Genomic DNA, 23,282 nt, shown 5'->3' with positions numbered 1-23,282 from the left:
AAAATTAAAAACATCACTACCATTAATAACAACATCTAAAGAAGAAAGAAAATTGACAAACCAAAATAAGAATAAATAATAAAAACGAGAGACAATATTTAGCATAACTAATCGTGTTTGAATTTAAAATAGTTATACTGTTTTGAAAGAAATCTACAAAATAAAGATTATAGAAGTACTTTTAGCACCTGTTTTATCTTTATTTTTTCGAAGCTAAAATCAAGTTATTATAGCAGTTTCGAAATATGTATTTACAATGATGCAAATGAAGATAACGAAAACCTTTGCAATTACTTACTTGTTTTAATAAATGAATGTCGAGAAAATGACTTTGTTGTAACTTTGAGCGACCGAAATTTGGATGCAGTTGCGGAAACAAAATTTCTTCTGAAACATTATCAAATAAAGGAAATCTTTTATATGGCTTAATGTAATTTTAGACATAGTATATCTTTTGGGAACAAATAAGCTTAAATAATCAATTCAAGGCAACTTTTCTCGTCTTAGCTTACATTAATTTGTTGTATTTTTTTACAACTTTTTTGTGTGTAATTTTTCGTTTTTGTGACTTTTCTCAACTACTCATAACTTTTCGCACTTTAGTCATACCCCCTAAAGCTCATTTATTGTTAAAAATACTTTATGAAAACGTACAATTCAACTCATATACTTGTGGGATGGCATAGTATTGTTTACTACTCTCTGCGGCGATCTATACTGACAAATATAATATTCATGTAAGGAGTGTAGGTCACACGAGTTCCCCTACGTCAAATGCGCATGACCGTACCAAATGCGGCTATGATATAGGTTTGGCCAGATAAAAATATTATCTGAAAATGATCTTATGTTGGATTCATAAGCTGTGTCAGGCATATTTTTTTTTCTTTCTCTGAGAGTGCAATAATACGGTTTTATAATTAACTATTTGAACACCGGAAGTGCTGCAAAAGTCACTCGTTTTAGTGCAAAATACATTTGTCACCTTTTTTCATCAGAGGAACATCGTATTTCAAAATAATGAACATGATGAGGCCGGATGTCACATATGATAATATATGTATATAGGTTACTACTTTGCATTTAAATAGTTTTTATTATTTTATTGATTTGTTCGATATTACACGTTAACCGATAATACCCCGACTGACGTTAGTGAGTTCTTTCAAATTTGATGCCCAGAGTCTAGAACAACCTGTTAATTTAATTGAGAACAATCGCAGATTTACCAGAATTCAGCAGGCTAATTCGGATATAAGGGGTTTCACGATTAGTATCTCCCTTGAAAACACCAGAGGGCATATCGGTGCAACTCACTTCCGGATAGTTCAATCAATTAAGATGGCAAATGTAGATCAATAAAATGTGACAGACCGCTCACATTATGCAAGCAGGATCGATATCTCACTATTTTAAAAAGAAATTCTATCAATATTTGATCAATTTTTTTACATCTTTTTTCCCACTAACTTGCGCTGCTCCCAGCTTTCAAATAAATATTATCTGCCCATTTCAGAACTTCATTATCTTTCCATTACTACCTTATGCTCTAGTTTGTATTATTTGATTGTGGAAAAGTGTATCATCGCGTAAAAAGTTCTTGCAATTTATCACGCTTGAAGAATAACGAAAATATGTTTATTTTGTACAGCTTCAATCATAGCCGTTAATGGAGGTTGAACGACGATGAGAAAACAATTCTAACTTCTTAAGGTTATTTTATTATTGATTTAGACCAGGGGTGGGCAAACTACGACCGCATGCGGCCCGCCAAGGGTTTTCATGCGGCCTAGGAACAAGTCATCATTCGCACTGACTCTGTTTGTGTTACTCTGTTTATCAAATAAATGTGCTTCTTTTGAAGTTTAAGTTTTCAGATATTAACAACATATTAACAACTGAAAATTAATTATGATGTTATTTAGAAAAACCTTTTGTTTTTGCTATTTCAAATATTAATTATTTTACTTAAAGAACTATGCGGCCCACGACAAGGTGTACATTTGTGTATGCGGCACTTGCACTTGAAAGTTTGCCCACCTCCGATTTAGACTGTTGCTTTTCTATTAATGTTCATTATATTTTTCATGAAATAACTTGAATTGTTTTTCTTAAAATGCACAAATGTCAACCACGCTTGAACAGACAGACGCACGTACGAGTCTCCTTGATGATTATTTTAATTTTATTTCCTTGAACGGTTGGAAATTTTAGAGTATACATGTATAGGATATTTGTGGCTCTCACCTATCTGTCTGTCTGTCTGTATGTATGTTTCCTTTCATCTGGTGCATGGGTATGTATATCCTCAAAATAAAGGTGTGTTCGCATACGTATATTACATAAACATACGTTTGGTTAAAAACGAGTATAAAATGATACTAAGTTAGAAAGAGTGACTGATAGATAAAGACAACAAATATGAATATTTGTGAGTATCCATTTATTATTGAATTGTAGAGTATGTTCTTACAAGCAGTCTCTTTTTTAAATCATACTGTTTGCAATTTTACATCCGGTCACGTGGATCAATATTGATTCAAAAGGCGAACCAAAGTAATATGACGGAATCTGTGAAATAATTGGATCTTTAAAACTTACATATTTGATGCAAGGAATGTAAAACAGAATTAAACTAATTTTAAGAAGGCTGTTCTGTATGAATTTGCTGGTGGTAATCAGAAATGTTTTCTACAGACCCCAGCAAATTTGAGAGTTATTACGTGTCAGCATAAGCAAAGAAAAATCATGCTGAAAGTTATTGCATTTACCGTCCGATACTTGATGTTTCAAAAGTCAAAAAGAAAATGAAAAACAAAAAACGTCATTGGGCATGTTAATTAATCTGAATATTATACGATATTTACAGCCAAATATGAATAAATATTCCGTCTGCATTAATTACACTCATTTATCGTTATGATAGTTAATGTAATTATTGCTTTGTTAATTTCCTCTGAATACATGAAAATACTGTGTTCCATTTTTGTTTTAAACAAAAACTTTTCTGGTTTAAAATATTCAGCATTACAAATCAGCTAACTTATCGAATTCGTGATATAATTTTCTTATCGAACTTGTGTTATATTTTTCTTAACTCGTGTTATAAACGAAATATTAGGCTTGCGAAAGTAACTGATAAAGAAGGGTGTATCAACATATGAAAAATGCAAATTGTTGAGATTGTTTTCGTTAAAGTTCTATAATCAAAAATGTGCAATAAAGGTTTAAAATCGGAGAGCAGAATGAAATGTTCCTAAAAATGTATCTGAAATTATGGATAATGAATCTATATTATCAAGTATGGACAGTGTATTTAATTTAATTATTTGATATCATTTAAGTATGGAAAGTAAATATTTAATTTTCTGATACAGTGTAAATATGGACACTGAATCTAATTATCTGATTTAATGTCTATAATTATTCTCCTAGTATGAACAAAAGATGTTTGACATATATAATTGATTCATTGGTTTAACCATAATGATCTGTGTAGTACAGCTAAGATACCTTCCTTTGTTGACCATGTTTCGCTAACCAAGTGTACAACGGTGAACTATTCGGTACTGGACATTTTTTGTGGGCATGCGCATTGGAGCTAAGGGACGTAATTTTAAGCGCTACGATCAGTAACTCCGTTGAAACCGTTAAAACCCTATAGAACACAGCGGGCACAGGTGCTCGACGTGAACTTGATGTTGAGAAGAAAATAAAAACGATAATCTGAAGGGAAAAAAATCATACAGAGTGACAAAAATACTTTAGATTACTCCCATGACCCGTTCTGACATTGGACCCTCTCTATGATATAGACTGGAATTAACTTTACATTTGTAGTGAGCAGGGGCAAGTTTTTACGTACAAATTTAATGCCGCAATCAGCGACCTAGTGTAAGACAATTCATAACAAATCAAATACACAGGTGAGGTCAAAAAGGTCCATATTTGTGGATACCTATATTAAAACAAAGCATAGGGATATTATCCACTTGATCAAAGAAGTCGATGGCAGGTCGTAACAGAAGAAATGTATGCATATCAACCCATAGTCCTACAACGTAAACACATCACCCGATATTTTTGTTGTCGTTGGGGGTGGGGTTAATAAAACCAATATGTGCTATGTCGTACATTGTCGGACTACCCAACCCCAAATTTCTACCTACAATTTTCATGTCCTTACACCATGTGATGCTCAGAGTGCAAACTAGTACTACTATTAGTACCCTTACTCGTACCTCGTGGACCTCAACCACAACAAATCAAGTTGAGGCTACGACATCGTAGCTTAGTGCAAACAAGCCCTTTTCCTAGAGGACAATTCTATAAAACAGTGTGTACTATAAACAGGCTGATGCAGTTAAAAATAGTTGTCATCAAAGCTGTTTTTCAGATATTATATTTGCTCCAGACCCGTGTGTTTACTGCTATGGGAGGCTAGCGACTATTGGTATTTCACTATCAACATACTGCAGAGTAACTATGGAAGGTGTACATGCCTGAAATCAATTTCAAGAACAGCACAAGTCCAAAACACCCAGTTCACAAATATATCCATATCTTTAAATAGTAAACAATAATAGCTGAAAAAATCACACCATAGCCTTAATTAAATAAATGTGCCATGGGGCAAATTTATGAAACTATCCTGGCACCTTAAGAATTTGGCTGAAAATGGTTTATGTCAAAAGTTATGTACATATCACATATTTAGATATTATCTAGTAAAATGATATAAAGGAAAACTTTTTGTGCACAAAACTAAAAATGGTATTACGATTTTGGAAAAGTTACTACTTTGCTGCAAAAAGCACTACATTATTTACATTGTGAGTTATGACTGCATTTCTTGAAAGATTTAAAATTGTTTGCAACCTACAATGCTTTTGGTCTTTGTTTACCACCATAGCATCATGACAGAACCAAAATCCCTTTACAATGTTTCATGAATGTCTAGAAGAGATTTGGTAACCACACACATATAACTGACTGCGGCGGTTCGAGTCCAAGATTCAGCCAATGTGGGTATATGAGAAAGCTTGCCAGTAGCTTCTCGAGGGTCGGTGGTTCTTTCCGGGGTTTTCCCGGGTTCTTCCTCCACCATTAATACTGGCTGCCATGTATAGCCTATCGTGTGCTGAAAAATGGCGTTAAACCCCACAACAACAACAACAACAACAACATACAACTGACTTTAATGCTTTCTGGAGTTTACAGAATCATAGTAAATAAAAAGGTAAAACAAATACTTAGTGGAAAATTCAGTTCAAGGCAAAAAGTATTTTACCTGCTTGGCTTTTAATAAAGCACATACCATAAAACAACTCCTGCAGAAGCAAAATCTTTCCGTCAAAGTCACTCTCGTGTGCACTTAGATCAGATTGAGTATCTGGATGATATTGAAGCTATTGTTTCTTGCAGCATGACTAACCAATTAATCCTAATTTTTTACCATGCAAACTGAGACCTGCAAAAAGAAAAGAAACATGATATTGATGTGCTTTTAACATTCAATGAAAACATAAGAATTTCAGAGGAAAAACTTTATGTGTATTGTCACATGCATGAAACTGCCACTTGATATTAAGCTTTTCCACCTTTTTTAACTGAAACTAGAAATTACAAGATATATAACATTGAAGCATTCCCTATTAGCACCCAAGTCTGAGATATGACCCTCTTATGTCAACTTCACAGTGGGGTCATGAAGGTTGAAATTATGTCGGTGGGCTAAAACTTTCTTCTCACCAAAATATAGCAAGCAATGTGCCATATGCATCGCTATTTTTAAGACCATTCCACTGGTGACATTCAAAATAGTGTGTTTATGTATGATTCCTCTGAAGTCTATCTGCTCATGTGGAGTTGAATTACTTTTAACAATGCATGTTGACATGTTATATCATTGTTTCTGTGTGTCTGTATTGAAATGTGAATAATATTCATAAAAATAAGGGTGCAAACCTTGACAGCTACAAAAAGATCAAGACAGTACATTATGGTTACCATTTTGTTCCCATATTTAGTAAGTTAAGTCCAAAATATACTACTTTGTCATGATGTAAACAGTTCTCACATTGTGGTACAAAACACAGTTACCTACCTCTCCAAAGAGCATTACATACAACACTAAGTGATATATGGAAAAAGGAAGGAAATATAATGAAGCTAATGCATAAAAATTGTTTAAATAAACATAAAGAAACATGAAAGTGTAATAGATGTGGCTGACTTCACCAATAAAATTTTCAGTTTTCCTTATGGGGCAGGCATCAGTTTTTATGTACAAATTTAATGCCTCAGTCAGTGACCTAGTATAAAAAATCAAATACACAAGTGAGGTAAGAAAAAGGTCCATATTTTTGGATACATATATTAAAACAAAGCATAAGAATATTATCCATTTGACCAAAGAAGTCAATGGCAGTTCATAGCAAAGAAGTTTATGCACCACAACCCCAAATTTCTACTTGCAATTTTCATATCCGAAGGTAATTTCTGACACCATGTGATTTTCACCGTGCAAACACAAGTCCTTTTCCTAGATAACAGTTCTGCAAAACTCTGTTTTTAACAGGCTGATGCAGTAGAAAATAGTTGTCATTCAAGCTGTTTTTGAGATATTCTGTTTGGCCAAACCCATGTGTTTACTGCTATGAGAGGCTAGCTCATCTTTCTAGCCGACTATTTGTATTTCATTATCAACATACTGCAGAGTAACTATGGAAGGTGTATATGCCTGACATCAATTTAAAGAACAACACAAGCCCAAAACACCAAGTTCACAAATATAGCCATATCTTAAAATAGTAAACAATAATAGCTGATAAAGTCACATCATAGCCTAAAGTTAAGAAATTTGCCAGGGGCCAATTTATGAAACTGTATGCTGCCACCTTAGCAGTCAATGGTAGTTGGGTTACCAACTCTGCTGAGACACTTGTGCTTAAGTCCTCAACCTATAACACAAATTGTAATTACTAATACATTCTTTGACTTCTGTTTTTATTTTTTGCCTTCTTTTAGGCATCAGTGTTTAGCCCCTTCATTCTCTGGATGGCATATATCATATCCAATATATGCCTTTCAGTGATGTGATTTATATGTTGATGGATTTTCTGTGAGTTGTTATGTATGTCATTTTTTATGTCTTATATATGTTCTAATTCTTAAAAGTAAAATAATACAAAATATTTGCATGCTATGTATTGTTTAGTTTTTTAATCTTATGTGTTAGATGTGTATTGTTTCATTGTAAATGTGTTGCATCTGTTCAATTGCAAAATAAATTTGTTACATCAGTAAAATAGCATGTCCAGAACTCATTTGTTATGTATTTTAGCCAGACACGGACATTAAATAAAATTTCTTGCATCTGTTGATGAATGGCAGCTGCCATATACTGCACTCATAAAAATAATAAAAGCGTTTATGCACGTTAAAATTAAAATTTGAGTAGAGTAAAGCAGTCCATTTTGATCGGAATGATAAGATGCCAATTTTTTTGTGACTTATAAAATATTTACTTGTACGAAATTGATGATGCATTATGTACTGTATGTACTCGCATATAAGTCAAGTCCAACTGCAGACAACATAGACCCTGGTCTGCCAGCATATCAGAGTCTGCTGTACATTCTATTGATTACTCCTAACAGGCAACATATATCAAAGATATGCTGGCACATTATGTGATGGCGGCTCTGGTTCTGTGCAGTTAAACTTAACTTTAAAGCAGGTATATATGGTAATGATACCCTCACCCCTTTCATTCTCAAACCCCTTCCCTCCACTTCCATTTGATTTTAATTATGCTAAGTCTATATTATTGATACCACTGTAAATATTTTTCATACTGATATATCAATGTATTACAGCATTGTTGTGGCCGAGTGGTCTAAAGCGCTCTCCATTATGGATCACTGCCATCTCACCTCTGTCTGCATGGGTTCGAGTCTCGGATTCGGCCAATGTGGGTATGTGAGAAAGCTTGCCAGTAGCTTCTCGAGGGTTGGTGGTTCTTCCGGGGTTTTCCTTGGTTCTTCCTCCACCATTAATACTGGCCACCATGTATAGCCTATCGTGTTCTGAAAAATGGTGTTAAACCCTACAACAACAACAACAACAAAAACAACTACAGCCATTGTTATATACCATGGTTTATATTAATACTACAGTATGAAATAAAATGTACCTTATTACATAATTCCTGATGCTGGAATAGACAGCTTGCCACACTTATCCTTGGTATTTCAGTAAAGAGCAAAGTTGTCAGACACATGCTGCTCAGACAGTAAGGAATACTATAAATAAATATAAGGGTTGCAGCTCGTATTATTTCTTGTTATTTAGCCTGGTTATGGTAAAAAAAAAAAAAAATTATATGTGTGATTAATAGAGTGATTATATGAATTGCCAGAAATCTGATCTTGAGGATTTTGCCCTGCAAAAGATTATTTTAAAAGCAGTTTCAAAATTTCCTTCTGAATCAACAGTATGTCAAGTGTAGCTTATATTTTGTAATGCTTTAGTTTTTATGACAGTGTCATGACAATTTCTCTTAAATATTAATATTTTTGATTTCCAGAGAGTGTTGATACAGATTCTCTTGTCATTGCAGTGATCTCTAAAATTTTCTGACAATATCATATTTTAAGTTTCTGATAGTATTGCTACAGATCCTCTTGTCACATTAATATTTTTGATTTCTGATACATTAACACTACAGATCCTCTTGTGACATATTTTTTATTTCTGATACAGTAACACTACAGATCTTCTTGTCACATATTTTTTTATTTCTGATGCAGTAACACTACATATCATTTTGTCACATTACTATTTTTTATTTCTGATACAGTAACACTACAGATCCTCTTGTCACATACTTTTGATTTCTGATACAGTAACACTACAGATCCTCTTGTCAAATATTTTTGATTTATGATACAGTACCACTACAGATCCTTGGGGCCCTGAGTGGCCAAGTGGTCAAAAGCGCTCACCGTTATGGATCACTGCCATCGCATCTCTGTCTGTGTGGGTATCTGAGAAAGCTTGCCAGTAGCTTCTCGTGGGTCGTGGTTCTTTCGGGGGTTTTCCCAGGTTCTTCCTCCACCATTTATACTGGCCGCCATGTGTAGTCTATCTTGTGCTGAAAAATGGCGCTAAACCATATAACAACAACAACAACAACAGATACTCTTGTCACATATTTTTGATTTCTGATACATTAACGCTACAGATCCTCTTGTCACACATTTTTGATTTCTGATACAGTAACACTACATATACTCTTGTCACATTAATATTTTTTATTTCTGATACAGTAACACTACAGATCGTATTGTTACATATTAATATTTTTGATTTCTGATACAGTAACACTACAGATCGCTCGCCAGTAGCTTCTCGTGGGTTGGTGGTTCTTTCCGGGGTTTTCCCAGGTTCTTCCTCCACCATTAATACTGGCCACCATGTATAGCCTAAAGTGTGCTGAAAAATGGCGTTAAACCCTACAACAACAACAACAACAGTAACACTACAGATCCTTTTGTCACGTATTTTTTAATTCTGTTACAGTAACACTACAGATCATTTTGTCACATATTTTTGATTTCTGATAAGTAACACTACAGATCATTTTGTCACATATTTTTGATTTCTGATACAGTAACACTACAGATCCTCCTGTCACATGTTAATATTTCTTTATTTTGACAAGGTATTGCTACTGATTATCTAATTGAATATTAAGGAGAGACATCAAGAATCATATGGAGTCTGAAAGAGATTTTAATCAATCCCATTGCAAGTCTTTTCTACTGCATCAGATTCTCACCCCCCTTACTACTGAGAAACTCTTTGTGGATGTCAATAACACTATAGCAGATATATCAATCCCATTCCAAGTCTTTTCTGCTGCATCAGGTTTACAATGGTTGGCTGTCTGAGCAGACTGTTTTGGAAGCTAGGATTAGAAAGAATCAGATGTGCTGTTCCAACCAAGACCTTCACCCCCTCCCTACTCAGAAACTCTTTGTGGATGTCAATACAACACTATAGCAAGTATATAAATCCCAAGGGTAAGAGGTACAACGTGGGTGTGATTGGTGGGGGACGAATTGCTGAGGTTCACTTGCCCAACATTCTAAAAGGTCAGCGACTGGATCTAAAGTGGGTCATCGAGGACAATCCTGGCCGTGTGTCAGCGCTGAAGAATATGTATTTTATACAGGACATGCCATTTTACACATCATCAGAGCTAATTAAACTTCTTAAGGACAGCAGGTAAATTTTTCACCCCAAAAATCTTTTAATTTTAAATGGATGAGCTTGAATAACTTATCTGAGTCAATAGTTAAATTAAATTATCAGGAACACTGAGTTATGGGAGCATTTACTGAGTTATGGGAGCATTTACAAAGTTATGGGAGCATTTACTGATTTATGGGAGCATTTACTGATTTATGGGATCATTTACTGAGTTATGGGAGCATTTACCAAGTTATGGGAGCATTTACTGAGTTATGGGAGCATTTACCAAGTTATGGGAGCACTTACTGAGTTATGGGAGCATTTACCAAGTTATGGGAGCATTTACTGATTTATGGGAGCATTTACCAAGTTATGGGAGCATTTACTGATTTTGGGAGCATTTACCAAGTTATGGGAGCATTTACCAAGTTATGGGAGCTGACATTTATAAGTTAAGGTTAAAGTAACTAAGTCTATTGTTCAAACTGACAATAATTTACCAAGCCATTGTTTTGAATTTTTAATGAATATGCACAGGATAGTTATGTATTCTGGAAATAAAATATTAGCATAAATACTGTAGTTTCTATTTTATCTTACAGCCTTGATGCAGTATTTATATTAGCACCTACAAAGCTTCACACAGAGTACATCTGCAAGAGCATACAGTATGGTAAGGAAGGCAAATTATTGTTTTGTTAAAATTTATGGTCACACTATCTGGTGAGTATACACAGGACAGCTAAATACTTTAAATTAGAACTTATGCTATAACGACAAAAAGTATTTCCCAAATTCAAAGAGATCTATTTTATGATGTGCACTTTCATAATTTATTCCAGTTTTCCAATAACTACACAAATTTCAAATAAAAATATATGCAATCAGCACATGAAATTTTGACTTCTACACTTGTTTGCTGACAATATGTTTTGTTATATAATGAGAATAAATCTTTCATTATGACTCGGATTTTACAGCAGTGAAGTTATATAATCGTTCTTATTTTCAATGCCTAACTGGTGCAACTAATGAATTACAGACTTAATGAAGTGCAAAACATCAGTAATTCAAATATTGTAAGACCATTCATGCAGACTGTTAGTTCAACATCATAGCCATATGTGATCCAAATCACACACAAATCCATGCTGTTTGCTGAAATAGGCAAGTTAGTTCATTGGTGTGAAGGGTCATATGACCATATTTTTCTGCTGCAAATGAATGCTATACATTTTTAACATGTGTTGTAGATATCAAAAGGTTTCAGAATGAAACAAAATAAGCAAATGATGATATGAATTTGACTGTGACATTCCAATGACATCTTGAGAAAGGAAAATAGATATGCTTTTCTAATCGACATTATGATGGAAAAGTGTGTAACACTATTTGATTTGTGTTTTTTTAATAACCTATCACCTTTATTTTAAATGCATTACATGTTCATTTCAATAGCTTTGGGCACAATGTTTAATTTTAAAAATTATAGACATTTGTCAATATCAGAAGATCATCTAAGGTGATTATATAGCATTTACCCTATACGTTGGGACACAGTATTTGTTGGGACACAATAAAATTAATTTTTAAAGTAATTTTTTATGTGCACTGTATATACTGGGACAAATCATTATTTTTTTTATTGATAACTTGTACGAGACCATATAAATCATTAAAAAATTACATATCAGAAAATGCATTCCAACTTAAATTTTATTTTTTGAAAATTTAAAACTTATATAAATTAGATAAAACTCTTTAAGCCACTGCAGCATCATCTCTTAAACCCAGCCCTTCTCCTGCTTATATATGATTCATCCTTTCAGTGCCTGAATATCTTTTAGCTTCTCATGCCATTTAAGATTATCATTGGACACAACTAATCTACTGAAGCGGAAATGGCAAGGACTAAAAGTCTGATTTTTTAAAACTCTGCACCAGTCATGCTAATTTTCAGAAAAATGCACACATCCAGATCTGCCATCCCATAATTCTTCAGCAGATCCAGGTCCATGTAATTTATTATGACTAATCAGTAGAACAAACAATATAGACCCTGATTGCCAGCACATTATCTGATGGCAGATCAGGGTCTGTGTTGTTTGCAATTGGAACCAATTTATACACAAGTATATACACTATTTACCTCTATTTATTTACATGTACCAAGTTGCATTTACTAAATGATAATTTCCAAACAACTTCATATCTAGTGCAGGCAAGTTCTCAGTGAAGACACTTTTAATATGAACTATACAACATGTTTTTAGAAAAGGCAGGTAGAATCCACAATCTACCAAAATGGAGTTGTTTAACAAATTAATTTGTCAACAGTTCTTAGTCATTACTTTACAAAAAAGACTATTTGCATGTGGATATGAAGGGTGAGCTGTTTGATCATTTATAATAACAATAATAATGAGGACTTTATATAGCGCCTAATCTTTAGAAGCTCTAAGTGCTTTACATTAGACAACACCTATAAAATAAGAAACATAATCATTTTATTAGAAAAACAAACAACACGAAATTAGAAAAACATTAAAAAATAAAAAACATGCTGAGAATATTTCAGGTAGGAAACATTATTAGGTCTTTAAGTTTGTTCTTGCAGTTGAAATAAGTGAGTTTTGAGAGCCCTCTTGAATGTGATCACTGTGTCTTTGTGTCTGAGTTCAGTGGGCAATTCATTCCACGTTGATGGGCCCTGGTATGCAAAAGAACGCCGTCCATATGACTTTGTTTTCATAGTGGGAATAATGAGTATATGATTGTCAGAAGAGGAATGTAAGTATCTTACTGGTGTGTACACATGGGTGAGGTCAGATAGGTATGTTGGACTGGAGTCCGACAGTGAAATGTAGCACAGAGAATAAATTTTGTGTTTGATTCTGGATTGAATGGATAGCCAGTGTAGGATACAGAGCAGCGGGGAGGTGTGCTCTGAGAAAGAGATTTGAAGGCATTCTAATGGCCACACTGTAAGAACTGTTTCAGAATGGCAGATGAAGTGTCTCATGCATAGATTACTTTGGTGATGCACAGAAGGTTCTTTTATGGTAAGGATACAGACAAGTGGATGTGTGGTGTCTGTAGAGATGTTTTGTTGTGTAACATGCACAGCTTAGTCATTATATAAAGTTATACTTATGAGTGTAGCATACATCTCAGTAAATACAACCTCTCATGATACTATGATATACAATATATAGCTGAATAAAAGTTGAGCCCATATGCAGCTCCAATTAAGAACCCTCTGATGATGTGTATGTGATGTCTGAGGAGTTCCACGTCTTACTCCCCATGTGGAAAGGTCGAGGCATAACTAAACACATCCAAAGAAAATAGAACTATTCCAAAGGAATAAAACACTATCAAATGAAAGCTATGTTTAAAATATAGATGGGTTACAGAATTTGTGTGGAATATGGAAATGCCATAACAATGCTGTTAACTGTTCAGCTGTGATCTTTGGATGCATTTGATCCAGTTCTAGCAATCCATGCTGGAATTCATCTTTCCACAGAGTGACCTAATTTCACAGGCAGCTGTATTTTGAATACCATAGTCTTATCCATTGAGGCAGGGTCTATTCCTGATAACAGTTATTGATGACAATTCAGTGAAAGAATGTCCCAATCCTGATCTTACTCTAGTCATCAATGTCAGCAATAGATTCTGATTCCCAAATTGTGTTTGGATCTGGATCTTTTGGAGTGTAAGCATCAATGTCCTGATCAGCAAGCAGTGTTATGATAAGCAAGCAGTGTCATGATAAGCAAGCAGTGCCATGATAAGCAAGCTGTGTCATGATCAGCAAGCAGGGCCATGATAAGCAAGCAGGGCCATGATAAGCAAGCAGTGCCATGATAAGCAAGCAGGGCCATGATCAGCAAGCAGGGCCATGATCAGCAAGCAGTGCCATGATAGGCAAGCAGGGCCATGATAAGCAAACAGGGCCATGATAAGCATGCAGTGCCATGATAAGCAAGCAGTACCATGATCAGCAAGCAGTGCCATGATAAGCAAGCAGGGCCATGATAAGCAAGCAGGGCCATGATCAGCAAGCAGGGCCAGGATAAGCAAGCAGTGCCATGATAAGCAAGCAGGGCCATGATAAGCAGAATTTAATAATAAGCAGTTGCCGAAGAGTGACATCACAAATCACTACTTCATATTTAACACAGAATTTATTGCCAGCTTTTGACAAAGGATAATTCTATTGCAGACCAGTAACATTGTTTAAATTATAAAGTACCATACTTTGTAAATGCTAGTCTTGCTGCCTGACAAGCTGTACATAAGACTATTTGCTCTGTTCTATTCTTTCATATCTTAAACATATTTATAAATGTTTTCTTGTGATTTAATGCACAGTATTTCTGTACACGAACTGCTATTTTAATGTCCATTTTAGATTCATTATTTATTTTTCTGATTGTATTGCATTTTTGTATTTTCAACAATTTTAAAATTTGACTTCTTTTTCATTTTTGAAAATAAAGATACATATTAATTAAAAACATTGATTATTTTTCATTTCCAGAAGATTTATAACTGAATAATTAAAGATCACATTATAATAATAATAATAATAATGATAATAATAATAATAATAATAATGATTATTATTATTATTATTATTATTATTCGTATATCTTTTTGCTGGATAAAGAAATGCATAGAAGTTGGAACAGTCAGTCCAGTTTCCATAGCAACAGTATTTCATAACAATTATTTAAATATCCCTCTTGGACAACATGCAAAATTTATCACTTAGATGAAAATGTAAACAGCATAAGGGTTTACTGAATGCTGTATCACATGCTTGTCCAAAAACAGTATGGCCAATTTCACAATGCCTAGTCAGTAAATGTCATTTAATACATTTAATGATTGACAATGTGATGTAAATATCTTATTTTGTGTTCTTTTTTCAATTTCCCATGTATGATTATCAAAATGATCATGCCAAAGGCTGATATTCATGTCTTGAGTCATTGACTACAGTTTGTCTCCTTGTATAATACAATTTAGGACCAGTTAGTTATGGACAGGGCCTGTAACGCTTCAATGTTACTGGTCCTCTGGGCTTGTGGGAGTTGTTGGCATGTTTCACGTACTGTATATAGTATGCTGCAACAATTGTTGTAAATAATTAAAGTTGTTTAACATTTCCCACATTATGTTATGATACAAAATGTCACATGTAGAATTAATACATCTGTCTGATAATGGTTTGATAAAAGGTTGTTATCACTTTGAAAATTGATGGCCATTCTGGGATTCAAACCCAGGACCATCATTTATCTAGGCAGGTTTTGATTTTGTAAAAGAATGGTCACCAGCAGAGCTGAACTGTTACAGTTAGAAGGTTATTGTTCAATAAGTTTGCCATAAAAGTATTTATAGATGTGTGTATTATATAACAATAGAAATATATTTGTGTACATCTTATTTCAGGAAAGTCAGTTTTTTCAGAGAAGCCTTTGGGGGAGAGTGTGTCTGATATCAAGACTTGCTTTGATACTGCTGACAAATTTGGCAAGGTGCTTCTGGCAGGATACAAAAGGTCTTTATCACTTGGATTCAGTGCTGTATATATGATTTTTCCCATGAGAGGTTAGGGTTAGTTGTAATGCTAAGAACAATTGAATAATATCCATGAAGTATAGATATGGATGTGTTATTTATTTTACTGTCTATAATATTGGTTGTACGCCTATATCTCATAATGAATGCTGAGTTTACTAAGTTTTTCAATGCAGTTAGAAATGGTCTTAAATTGTATGCAGTTAAATCAGCCCCCCACCTGGTATATCCTTAAAGGAATGTAAGGGAAGCATCCAATGATATTGACTTTTGAGGACCACAGATTTGGGTTGCACAGTTCTTCCCCTTGTAAAAATAATGCAAACCAGATATATGACATATACAACAAATGTTGCCCTAATAATTGCATTTTTTTTTAATTTAGCAACTTTATCATTAATATAACAAATACCATAAAACGTTTTGTCTTCTGAAACACATTCAGATTTAATTAACAAGAGTAAAGAAACTTATGGCCCATGCCATTGGTTATAACATCAATATCTGTGAAAGCTATATCATTCTGTAGATCACAAATTTAAATAGCCCATGCCATTGGTTATAACATCAATATCTGTGAAAGCTATATCATTATGTAGATCACAAATTTAAATAGCCCATGAAATTGGTTATAACATCAATATCTGTGAAAGCTATATCATTATGTAGATCACAAATTTAAATAGCCCATGCCATTGGTTATAACATCAGTATCTGTGAAAGCTATATCATTATTTAGATCACAAATTTAAATGGCCATTCCACTGGTTATAACATCAATATCTGTGAAAGCTATATCATTCTGTAGATCACAAATTTAAATAGCCCATGCCATTGGTTATAACATCAATATCTATGAAAGCTATATCATTCTGTTGATCACAAATTTAAATAGCCCGTGCCATTGGTTATAACATCAATATCTGTGAAAGCTATATCATTCTGTCGATCACAAATTTAAATAGCCCGTGCCATTGGTTATAACATCAATATCTGTGAAAGCTATATCATTATGTAGATCACAAATTTAAATAGCCCATGCCATTGGTTATAACATCAATATCTGTGAAAGCTATATCATTCTGTAGATCACAAATTTAAATAGCCCATGCCATTGATTATAGCATCAATATCTGTGAAAGCTATATCATTCTGTAGATCACAAATTTAAATAGCCCGTGCCATTGGTTATAACATCAATATCTGTGAAAGCTATATCATTCTGTAGATCACAAATTTAAATAGCCCATGCCATTGGTTATAACATCAATATCTGTGAAAGCTATATCATTCTGTACATCACAAATTTAAATAGCCCATGCCATTGGTTATAACATCAATATCTGTGAACGCTTTATCATTCTGTAGATCACAAATTTAAATAGCCCATGCCATTGGTTATAACATCAATATCTGTGAAAGCTATATCATTCTATTGATCACAAATTTAAATAGCCCATGCCATTGGTTATAACATCAATATCTGTGAAAGCTATATCATTCTGTAGATCACAAATTTAAATAGCCCATGCCATTGGTTATAACATCAATATCTGTGAAAGCTATATCATTCTGTAGATCACAAATTTAAATAGCCCATGCCATTGGTTATAACATCAATATCTGTGAAAGCTATATCATTCTGTAGATCACAAATTTAAATAGCCCATGCCATTGGTTATAGCATCAATATCTGTGAAAGCTATATCATTCTTTAGATCACAGATTTAAATAGCATCATCTGTAAAAGTTACTTTTAGAGACCTCGAATAGCTTTGACTATCTACTGTAAAAATGACTTTAGAAATTCAACATCATATGACGTTTGAGACAGTTGATACAGTTTGTTATTACATGACCATACTTACCGAAATGATGAACTGTTAAATGTTTTATAAGACAGCTGAGCGATATCAGGCCCAGGTTAATAATTATGGAAAATGTGGTTTATGTATTTTGAAGTTTAAAAGCTGCAGTTTATTCACCTAGTGTTTAACAGTAAATAAATGTTTTTTATGGAATAGAATACATTGTACAAGGGGTATTTACATTTTTTGTTTTGTTCTAACTTTTTTGTGTCTTTGAACCTGTCAGTACATCTAATGCAGATCAATAGACAAATAAACAGAATAAGGTTATATACAGATTATCATTAGCTGCATGTACAGCAAGCCAGACACCTGTTGATGTATGCATCTGAGGTAACATAGGTAAATGTCATTGAAATGACACAGTTGAAGAACATTTATATTATAGTGGAATGAACATACTGTAAAATCCAGGTGCTCTTATGGTATTCTCTAACTGCTATCGAGGCTGACATGGAAAAGGTTTATGGGTGTCATTTTCCATCAAATCATACTGTAATGCAGTAATTTCAGCATTTGAAAGATGGTCATGAATCGACAGAAGATGACCCATGTTCCGGAAGACCGTTGTCTGCAATTGATGAGCAGAAAGAGGCTGCTGTGAAGTGGGTGGTTGATGAAGATGCTTAGTATGCAGTGAAAATATTTCTATTATCATAGGCAATAATTCATCACCTGATTTTGACATTCTGAAGAATCATGTAAAACTGTAAAAGTTTTGCACAAGATGGGTTCTGCATGTGTCAGTGACTTATTTAAAAACAGGCTCAGGTTAAATTTGCCCAACAGCTACATGCCAAATAGGAAAAGAGTGACCAGAGATGTTGAAATGAGATTGTCACAGGTGCTGAAACATGGATTTATTTTTTTCAAACCCCACTCTATAGAAAAGGATAAAGTTTGAATTAGAGAAATAATGTGCATAGACTACAAATGATTTCACTTAGTCAGACTGTCAAGAAAGTATATGCATTTTTTAACTTGACCTAATAAAAAGTGAAGTTTTAATTGGAGAAAAATAAACTGAGACCAGAAATCACTTGGCATATTTCGACTATCAGAAGAGTTCTATGCACAGTTATTATTTTTTATGCAAGGGGCCTAGTCATACAGGCAGCTGTGCCTGATTCTGCTAGTATTACTGGACTTTGACATGCCTCCAGAAAAGTTGTGGAACACTACCGAACTACCTGTCAGTGCATTGGTACCTAATGTATATATCTACTTCTTTATTGGTAGCTATTGTATATATCTACTCCTTTATTGGTACCTAATGTATATATCTACTCCTTGATTGGTAGCTAATGTATATATCTACTCCTTGATTGGTTGCTAATGTATATATCTACTCCTTGATTGGTAGCTAATGTATATATCTACTGCTTGATTGGTAGCTAATGTATATATCTACTCCTTGATCGGCACTAATGTACATATCTACTCCTTTATTGGTACCTAATGTATATATCTACTCCTTTATTGGTAGCTAATGTATATATCTACTCCTTTATTGGTACCTAATGTATATATCTACTCCTTGATTGGTATCTAATGTATATATCTACTCCTTGATTGGCACTAATGTACATATCTACTCCTTGATTGGTACCTATTGTATATATCTACTCCTTTATTGGTAGCTAATGTATATATCTACTCCTTTATTGGTACCTAATGTACATATCTACTCCTTGATTAGTAGCTAATGTATATATCTACTCCTTGATTGGCACTAATGTACATATCTGCTCCTTGATTGGTAGCTAATGTATATATCTACTCCTTTATTGGTAGCTAATGTATATATCTACTCCTTGATTGGTAGCTAATGTATATATCTACTCCTTTATCGGTAGCTAATGTATATATCTACTCCTTTATTGGTACCTAATGTATATATCTACTTTTTTATTGGTAGCTAATGTATATATATATCTACTCCTTGAAAATGCACCAACATTTGAATCTGCTAGTGTGACAGACTTCCTGAAGGAGAACAGAATTCAAACTTTGCCATGTCCTCAGTACAGTCCTTTTGGATGAATGCTTTTAACAAAGTTTGTTGAGTGCAAGACAATTTGAAGGTGACCATGCAGATTTCAAATGTGCAAACAACAAAAATAGATATAAAATGTTATTTCATAATTTGATAATTAGATGTAGAAAGTGTGTAGACATACATGGAGAGTATTTTGATTGGATGACTTACTATTCACTTAAAAAGGACTTTATTGTATAGCACTGTCATATTCAGATACCGCTCATATGTAATTCAAACAAGCAGCCATTGACTTGGGTTTAGAATGATGATGGGGATTTTGCTTAAATCTGCAACCAGGTATCTTTCCTTCCAAGTCGCTGTGAATAAATCCTCACATTTTGTACAGAATTTTGGTAAATATATTAAAATGTTACTGTTTCTGCAGACGATTTGACCCAGATTATCGAGATGTTTATGATGCTGTAAAGACTGGAGCACTTGGTGATGTTCACATTATCAAGACAACAAGCCGGGATTCTCCTAAACCATCTTATGAGTTCTTAAAAAATGCAGGCAAGTTTTTGTTATTGGATTTGGTGAAGACTAATGAGCTACAACAATATATTATATATATATATATATATATATATAAAAACAAGTTAAGACTCTTGTAAATTGCTGAATTTCATATTTGTCATCAGACCTAAGTTACCATCAATACTTATCAGAAATTTAGGTATCAGGTTATTAGAGTGCTTGGATTTTATTTCTTGCTTGAACTCAAATTGTCATGAAATGAAGAACAAAAATTCCAATTTTGCTTTATATTTTATTTTATACTTTGTACATGTAACATTAGATTTCACTCCCCGTCAGTTAAATGTTTGACTTGCATCCATGGGACAGTAGAATGGAATTTTTTCATAAAGAAATAACAAGCAGTGGTGTTATCTAATTCATCTTAGAAAGGTCATCTCTTTTGTCTTCATAACCATCACCATAACCATCATGTACTTAAGAAGGAACTCCCACTTATGTTAGTACTTTTGCCTAATATTTGGGATGTGACAGCGACTTATTTTTGTTGTATTGCATTGATCCGGTCCATTGTGCACTCATACTATAAGTTTGGTCGAAATAGATGTACTGAAATTATAGTATGGACTGACAAAATAAGTTAATATTACTTGCTGCCTGCAAACTACAGCTTAGATAATAATAATAATAATAATAATAATAATAATAATAATAATAATAATAATAATAATGATATGGTTTTATTTTAGATTCCTCTGGATGTAATATCTTGGCTGACCTCTGTGTTCATGATGTGGACATGATTACTTGGATCACAGGATCCGCACAGCCAGAGTCAATCTATGTCAACTGTCACATTAATGATCAGCAACTTAAGGTGAATAGCACACCGTATACATTGACCAAAGTGAATAGCACACCGTATACATTGACCAAAGTGAATAGCACACCGTATACATTGACCAAAGTGAATAGCACACCATATACATTGACCAAAGTGAATAGCACACTGTATACATTGACCAAAGTGAATAGCACACCGTATACATTGACCAAAGTGAATAGCACACCATATACATTGACCAAAGTGACTGCATGGTTGGACTTTTAGTTGCGTAAATATATATAATTGCAGGTTTTTCACACTCTTGTGCACTGAAACCATATAACACATGTAGGCAGCTCATTGGACTTAAAGATGATTTGTTCTATGTTTATGTTCCCCACCTTGTAGAAGAAAAGCAGTGGACATGGCATCCACATTTCCATCTGTCTCACCTACTTTCATCTCTGTGTTTTAACTTTGAGATAGTTTGAGATTAAAGAACGAAACTTGGTAATACTGGTACATTATTTTTAGTAGGTCTTACAGTCATGGTAATATGGGTACATCATTATTAGAAGGTGTTTCAAACTTGGTAATTCCGGCACATCATTATTGGAAGGTGTTACAAACTAAGTAATAATGATAGGTCATTATTAGAAGGTGTTACAAACTTGGTAACACCGATACATCAATATTGGAAGGTGTTACAAATTTGGTAATACTGATACATAATTGTTGGAAGGTGTTACAAACTTGGTAATACTGTTACATTATTATTGGAAGGTGTTGCTAACTTGGTAATAATGGTAGGTCATTATTAGAAGGTGTTTCAAACTTGGTAATTCTGGCACATCATTATTGGAAGGTGTTACAAACTTAGTAATAATGATAGGTCATTATTAGAAGGTGTTACAAAATTGTTAGCACCAATACATCAATATTGGAATGTGTTACAAACTTGGTAATACTAATACATCATTATTAGATGGTATTACATAACATGGTAATACTGATACATCATTATTAGATGGTATTACATAACATGGTAATACCGATACATCATTATTAGATGGTATTACATAACATGGTAATACTGATACATCATTATTAGATGGTATTACATAACATGGTAATACTGATACATCATTATTAGATGGTATTACATAACTTGGTAATACTGATACATCATTATTAGATGGTATTACATAACTTGGTAATACTGATACATCATTATTAGATGGTATTACATAACATGGTAATACTGATACATCATTATTAGATGGTATTACATAACTTGGTAATACTGATACATCATTATTAGATGGTATTACATAACATGGTAATACTGATACATCATTATTAGACGGTATTACATAACATGGTAATACTGATACATCATTATTAGACGGTATTACATAGCATGGTAATACTGATACATCATTATTAGACGGTATTACATAACTTGGTAATACTGATACATCATTATTAGACGGTATTACATAACTTGGTAATACTGATACATCATTATTAGACGGTATTACATAACATGGTAATACTGATACATCATTATTAGATGGTATTACATAACATGGTAATACTGATACATCATTATTAGATGGTATTACATAACATGGTAATACTGATACATCATTATTAGATGGTATTACATAACATGGTAATACTGATACATCATTATTAGATGGTATTACATAACATGGTACTATTTTAATGAGTGTGGTCATGACTCCATTACTCTTTTCCTTTCATTTTTTAACATTGTAGCTGTTTGAAATTAGTGGATGAAATTTATTGCATTCATACAACATTAATTTGGACATTTCATCTTCAGTGTCATGGTTATGCTCAGTATCTGATATTTTACATAATGCTTCCCCCCATAGCTGTTTGAGGACAAAGATGAGTGTTGATAAATTTATTCATCATAAATCGAAGCTGTGACATATACCATATTGGCTGTACTGAAAGAGAATTTTCTCGAGATGCAAGTAGCTTTAAAGAATGTTATTTGACCGGATTACAATTCCAGTTACCATAAAATTGTCCATCCCTTTCCCAAGGACTTGAGTAAAGTAGTTTCTTTGTTTGACCATCGACATGAACATTTCAGAATTCTTCACATGTGTGTTTAGTTGAAGTATTAAACAAAAAGGAATTTTGAGAGCTATGGTTCATACTTTTTCCCATTATGAGATAT

At 33.5% G+C, this 23,282-nt stretch overlaps 1 protein-coding gene across 4 annotated transcripts in view; it reads left to right on the top strand.

Annotated features, from left to right (window-relative positions):
- The first annotated feature begins 3,668 nt into the window (after positions 1-3,668).
- Positions 3,669-23,282, top strand: part of LOC149798530 (uncharacterized) — a 49,769-nt gene continuing 30,155 nt past the window's right edge. For 3 of the 4 annotated variants that reach the window (XR_016420984.1, XM_089957344.1, XM_089957342.1), the window contains exons 1-6: positions 3,669-3,926; positions 9,934-10,293; positions 10,863-10,933; positions 15,727-15,835; positions 20,150-20,277; positions 20,991-21,118. Coding sequence is in view for 3 of the 4 variants with exons in the window: in XM_089957344.1 (XP_089813470.1) it covers positions 9,941-10,293; positions 10,863-10,933; positions 15,727-15,835; positions 20,150-20,277; positions 20,991-21,118 (789 nt within the window). In the remaining variant the exon portion in view is untranslated. The remainder of the gene's footprint in view (positions 3,927-9,933; positions 10,294-10,862; positions 10,934-15,726; positions 15,836-20,149; positions 20,278-20,990; positions 21,119-23,282) is intronic. The other variant, XM_089957343.1, reaches the window with a different exon arrangement.

This window comes from Sinohyriopsis cumingii, chromosome 5 (genome assembly GCF_028554795.1).
Source record: "Sinohyriopsis cumingii isolate HCF-2022 chromosome 5, ASM2855479v2, whole genome shotgun sequence".
NCBI classification, from domain to species: Eukaryota; Metazoa; Mollusca; class Bivalvia; order Unionida; family Unionidae; genus Sinohyriopsis; species Sinohyriopsis cumingii.
This window is presented reverse-complemented; position numbering and strand designations above follow the sequence as displayed.